This window comes from Lissotriton vulgaris, chromosome 3_1, assembly GCF_964263255.1.
Source record: "Lissotriton vulgaris chromosome 3_1, aLisVul1.2, whole genome shotgun sequence".
Lineage (NCBI taxonomy): Eukaryota > Metazoa > Chordata > Amphibia > Caudata > Salamandridae > Lissotriton > Lissotriton vulgaris.
The window spans coordinates 136041493-136047492 of NC_141689.1; the positions used below are offsets into that span (position 1 = coordinate 136041493).

Genomic DNA, 6000 nt, shown 5'->3' on the forward strand with positions numbered 1-6000 from the left:
TCACTGTGGTTCTATGGATGCCGAACACTGCCAACTCATCGGTTGTGTTTGCTGGACGGCTAGTGTCGATTTGGATGGCAGATGCATAGGGGCATATTTACAAGGACAGAGTTAAAATTATCGCCGCTTTAGCAGCAGAAAACTGCTGCTAAAATCATTGAACGGTGTTTTATAACGCGCAGACTTAGCCCAAGGCGCGATAACAAACAAACAGAAAGTCCAAACTACCAAGTGAAGACCATTATGACCACCGAAAGGCAAGGCCTCTAATAGGCCTGAGAGAAAAGCCAGGTCTTTAGAGACTTCCTAAAGATCGACAGGGAGGCCTGACAGGAGAGTTCAGGAGGAAGAGCATTCCACAGTTTTGGAGCTAAGGTGGAGAAAGCTCTACCACCCCATTTTGCTTTCACAACTCTGAGGACCGAGAGTATATTCTTTGGTGATGAGCAAAGGGTTCTTCTGGGAGCATAAACACACAGAAGGGACCTGATTCCCTCTGAGCCTGAACCGTAGACAGCACCATGAGCCAGACACATAAGTTTGAAAGAAATCCTAGAGGGAATCAGAAGCCAGTGAAGATCCCTTCTGGCCAGAGTTGCTGAGGCTAGCATAGGGAGGTTCAAGACCATCCTGGCCGCAGCGTTCTGCACCATATGAAGGCGGTGAATGGAGCTCTTGTTGATTCCACTATAAAGGGCGTTGCAGTAATCTAGCCTCGATGAGACCAAAGCCACTGTTGCTTGTTTCCGGGCTGCATGGGACAGATAGGGAGCAATCTTCCTCAGCGTTCTTATAATGGCACAGCAAGTGGACACCGTTCTATTTACCTGAGCGTCGAATGACAGAGCGGGATCAATTAGAACTCCAAGGTTCCTGGCGGAGCGGGAAGGAAGAGGACCTTCCCCCAGGGAGAAAGCCACCAGTCCTTTGACCATAGGTCTCGACTACCACCAAAGAACATGATCTCTGTTTTGTCCCCATTTAATTTTAGGAAATTTCGCACCATCCATTTGGAGACTGCCTCCATACAAGCTCTGAACTTGAGAGCTGAGTCATTTGCCGACTAGGTGATAGAGACCAGGATCTGTGTATCGTCGGCGTACGATATTACTTCAACGCTAAAAGATCTCACTACCTTAGCAAGTGAGGTAACATAGATATTAAATAACAAAGGGCTCAATGAAGAGCCCTACAGTACCCCATATTGCACTTCTTGAGAGGCGAGAGGAAATTGCCCCGCTTGACTCTCTGTTTCCTAAGATGTAGAAAGGAGGAGAGTAGATTGAGAGCGGTGCCCTCTACCCCGATATCCGTAAGCCTGGAGATCCGAATTGACAGGGACAGGGTGTCAAAAGCTGCTGTGAGATCTAACAACACAAGCAAAGCGGAATGTCCCTTGTCAACCTCCAGGCGGATATTGTTAATCACGACCGTAAAGGCAGACTCTGTGCTGTGTGCAGTCCGGAAACCGTGTTGAGATATATCCAATAGATTTGAACTCTCGATGAAAGCAGAAAGATAACGATGAATATGGGCCTCAAGAATCTTGGCTGGGAGTAGAGGGATGGGATGACTTTTTTTTAACACTCCCGGGAATAGAGAGGGCTTTTTGAGCAATGGTTTGACGACAGCCGTCTTCCAGGAGGAGGGAAATATCCCCTCACTGATGGCCATGTTAAAAACCTCTAGTAGCGAGGGGAGGACAGCCACTCTCAGGTCTTTAAGATTCTTAAGGGGCAGGGGTCTAAGGGAGAGGATGACTTGGTGGCATCAAGAAGACTCTTAAGATCTTCTAGGGTCAAGAGAGGGAAGCCAGTGAGACCCAGTTTGGAATAAGCTTCGGTGGGCTCAATATGGGGAGGAGAGATCATAGGGAGAGAAAGTACTAGATCAGCATCCAACTCCTGATTGCAAATCTCAAGAGAGTTATGAATATCTGCAATTTTGGAGTGGAAGAAGCGGCAAATATGGGCTTGATAATTCCAGAGAATTCCAACAGAAGTCCATGTTCTGGTGTAAACTTGGGCTTCTATTAGAATTCTCTGGAATTCTCAAGAGCATATTATCAAGCCTATTATCACAGCTAAAGCAGAAGTATTCTGCCGCTAAAGCGGAGATAATTTTAACTCTGTCCTTGTAAATATGCCCCATATTGGTCACTGGAAGGAGGGCTCCGCCGAGGAGTTTCAAAGTTCACCGGCACCAACGGACCACAGGTCTGATACAAAGCAGACCATCATAAAGTAGTCATAAAGTAGTCGGTCATGTCAACATTGCTGCTGAACACCATCAAAGTCATTGGTAAAAGGTTATGGCTCTCACGAGCGAGGCTGTTTTCAGCATTAGTCCTCATGCTGAGAGGATAACTGAGGGTGACAGAGGTTTACAGGGGTCAATTCTACCGGACTGGTAAACCAACAGGCCTGGGAAGCAGCAATGTTACTTTTCCAGTGGTGAGTTGCATCAAAACAGAGTGTGCTGGTCCTCAACCACAGGGGTTTCTTCACTGACAAATGCCAGGTCCAAGAGCCCTAGCCCAAAAGGAGGATCTTGGGTTTCTTGGAGGCCTTGCAGGCTCCAGGAAGAGGAGCAATTTCCTGTTGTCAAGTCTGCTTGCAGTTCACATGGATTTGCACTTTATTTTATGTATTTATTTATTTATTTATAGAGTTTTGTATAGCGCGGACAAGACCCGTGGGTATCAGAGCGCTTAACAGGGAAAAGAGTTCCAGGTATACATTATAGTAACAGTAATAACAACAACAACAAATAGATATGAGGTAGAGGGTAATATACCGTAAGGACATGATTAGATATATAGTTGCTAGTGTCTGTGCAATTAGCATTAGGTGACGCACGAGGTTTAGCTTGTGTCCTAGAACCAATAACAAGCTCGATGAGGTAGGGTTATATGGCCATCAAGTGCATATCAAGGATAAGATGGATTAGTAAATAGGGTGAGAAAGCCATAACATATATTATATCTGTGAGATATAGTTATAAGTTCACAAACAAGTGAGGTAGTTATAGGTTCACAAAATACTAAGTAGCAATAACGTGTCTAGCCTCGGCTTGACCATGGAAATACAGTTCGATATCAGTTATTGATCCTCCAATTTTCATGCAGTAGGGCTCAGTTCCTGGTTCTACATCAGTCTTCTTTCATTGTCTTTTATAGGTCAGTCAAATATTAAGTCAGGTTCTTGGGAAACCACCTAAATACTGATTTTAGGGCCGTTTTTAGGGGAGTTCAGCTAGTAGCTAATGGGCTGCCTAACTGTAGGGTGCCTAGACTCTCTTTATGCGTACCCCAATAGTGGGTTGGCATACCCCAACTATACTAAATAAGCTGCTATCCACAATCTTAAAATGACAGATATTGAAAAGAAGGGTCTATCTTGCCTGCCTGACCTTAGGGGTTGTACAGGGTGAAGGTAGGCCCACCTCCTACTTTACCTAGTTTTCACACCTTTGAAGTTCCCTCTTCTGCAGATGCAGAGGCAGATCCTGCATGGGGAGGGTGTGAGCACCTCTGCTCAAAGCAGCATTTGTCTTTGGATCTGGAGAGCTCTAGCCCTCTTCCCAGGGGTCTATAAATATGTCTGGTGCTGGCAGGCTGGCTAAAACTAGACCAGGACAACACCAGTGTTTGGTAAGCTTTCCAGGAATGTATGTGTTTTCCCTATATTAACAAGAAGTGGGCAGAATTGGCAGGGTTTGATTCCACAGAATTCTCTGAGATTCTGTGGAATTTGGACAGGGCAGAGTGTTAGTATTTTGTTAATGCAAAATATACCCTTACATCCAAACAGGGCTGGAAGAGGGAGCAGTCCCTCCTTGTTTAAAATACATTGCAGAAGAAACTTTGTCCTTAAACATTCAGAGACTGCTCCTTCTTTCTTCCCAGTTTATAAAACAACCATTGCAGATTATTTCAGCCAGCAGAGCGGCAGAAGTTATCAGTAGTTCTGCATAATAGGAGTAACTCAGAATTACCCATATATCCAGCCAGAGCTAATATTAATAGTTAGCATGTTATCCTAGTAGCAAAACATAAAATCCTTTTAAAAAGGTACCTAATAGCCACATTTTAAACAATTGAAATTATATATTTTGCCCACTGGTAAGTGCATGGTATGAATAATCTCTTAATGTATATGTATTGAAGCACTTCAGTGTTACAGTGTACTGATAAACATGTAGTCTTGTTTCCCATTCTCTTAGGTCATAACGCAATCAAAAAAGCGAATGAAGCTATGGAAAAAGCAGAATCAGCACTAAAACTAGCTAGATCGATGAGAAGAACACTCGAGAAAGTTGTGAAGGAATTTGAGTCTCAGTATCTAACATCTGTGACAGCAATCCATTCCACGGAACAGACCATTGAGGCTAACATCGTAGAAATTCAAGTCCTCCAACAAGCTCTAAACTCGGAAAGGGCACTGCATAAAAATGTGAATAATTTCCTCATCACATTGAAGAAATGCACCAATTTACTGAGCACTGCTGCTGGCACGACCAGTGCGGCCAACGTGCACCTGGAGCTCAGTGAAGTGCTTGATGGTCTGCTGGGAGTCTTGAATGAAATCATAGTGACTTTACGTCCCCTGGTTGAAAGTAGTACAGAGAACTCACTCCTGATCACTGTTAAGTTACCAACCCTCATACATAAGCTGGAAGAGGCTAACCGTGGGTTGAAAAAAGCTGCAGCATCCTAAATCAGTGCATTCCTATAGCACTGCAGTTTTTGTGCAATCCCTGTAATCTGTCTCTTTTCATGCATTTTGCTCTGCAATATCTTTGTGTGGACCTCTCACATCTCCTTAGTTTCTCTCCTTAATGTGGAATGGTCTGCTAGCTCACCAGGTCCTCTAGCCTAAAGAAGGCATGAAATCAAGCACAGCATAAACTTCCTGCCAGACTCAGCTTTTCCTTATTACACAGAAAAGTGCAATCTCATTAACCCTTTTCTTCAGTCAATTAATACAGAACATCCAATAGCACATCGACAGCACCAACCCTGCTTCACCTCTTGCAACTGCACCTTGCCCTAAAATCCAGCACACTAAATCTTCAAATTCCTATCTAACTATCATATTCCCTCAAAGGCACTTCTTAGAAAGGGATGCATTTACAATATTTTGATGAAGGGCAGTACTGCAAGTCTTCCTGCTGCATTGCATTACAGCAAAAGAAAAGGGCAGGAATGTGCCTTGTTGATCAAATATGGCTAATTCCTGTCCTCTTTCCCTTCACTAGCGCTAAAGTGACTGCCATGCGCCATGGTGCAAGGGGTGTCTGTTGTGTGGGAATTATTGTTTTTGTGCAGGAAAGGACACCATCCTGCACAAATGAAATCTATGGAGGCAATTTCCTCCTCTATGTGATATGCTTATTGCAGAAGAAAGAAGAAAGAAGTTATTTCTCCTTGTTGTACCTCCCCTACTCCTCACCATGCGCAGAATTCCGACGCATTTAAAAGTTTACAGAAATTGTAAATCTAGTAATATGTCAAGTGCCATGGTAGTACATGGGAGCACCCACAGTAACACCATGGCAGGCCACCTTATCCCAGTGCCAGGCAACACAGCGACTTGCGCTGCGTTGCCTAAACACCATAGCTACAATGCCATGAAAAGCCGTAAAGGGTGGATATACATGACCTTGTAGCTATGGCACTGCAATGTGTGCCACTGAAGCATCATTAAAAGTGCCGTTCTGGCAGTGCAGTGCAGGGACCTTGTAAATGAAGCCTATAATGTCTTACCCTCACCCTTCATAATAGCTTACCCATGGAGTTCCCTCCTACCCGTACTCTCCATTGCCAATGCCTTCCTCACTCATGGTATCTTTTCAGAAGCTCTCAATACACCCCAGATACTTCCTTTCCTAAAGAATTCTACACCGATGACCTCACCAACTTTCAGCCCATCACTCACACACCATTCATCTGTATTCATCTGCAAGTTCATGGGATCTGGCTGATATTACAGCGATTAC

General features: G+C 44.3%; 1 protein-coding gene across 1 annotated transcript in view; it reads left to right on the forward strand.

The window, feature by feature from the left end:
* LOC147726094 (uncharacterized) overlaps window positions 1–4718 on the forward strand; it is a 37353-nt gene extending 32635 nt beyond the window's left edge. Inside the window, exon 3 of the mRNA XM_086962877.1 lies at window positions 4225–4718. Coding sequence (XP_086819003.1) covers window positions 4225–4718 — 494 coding nt within the window. The remainder of the gene's footprint in view (window positions 1–4224) is intronic.
* The last annotated feature ends 1282 nt before the right edge of the window (window positions 4719–6000 follow it).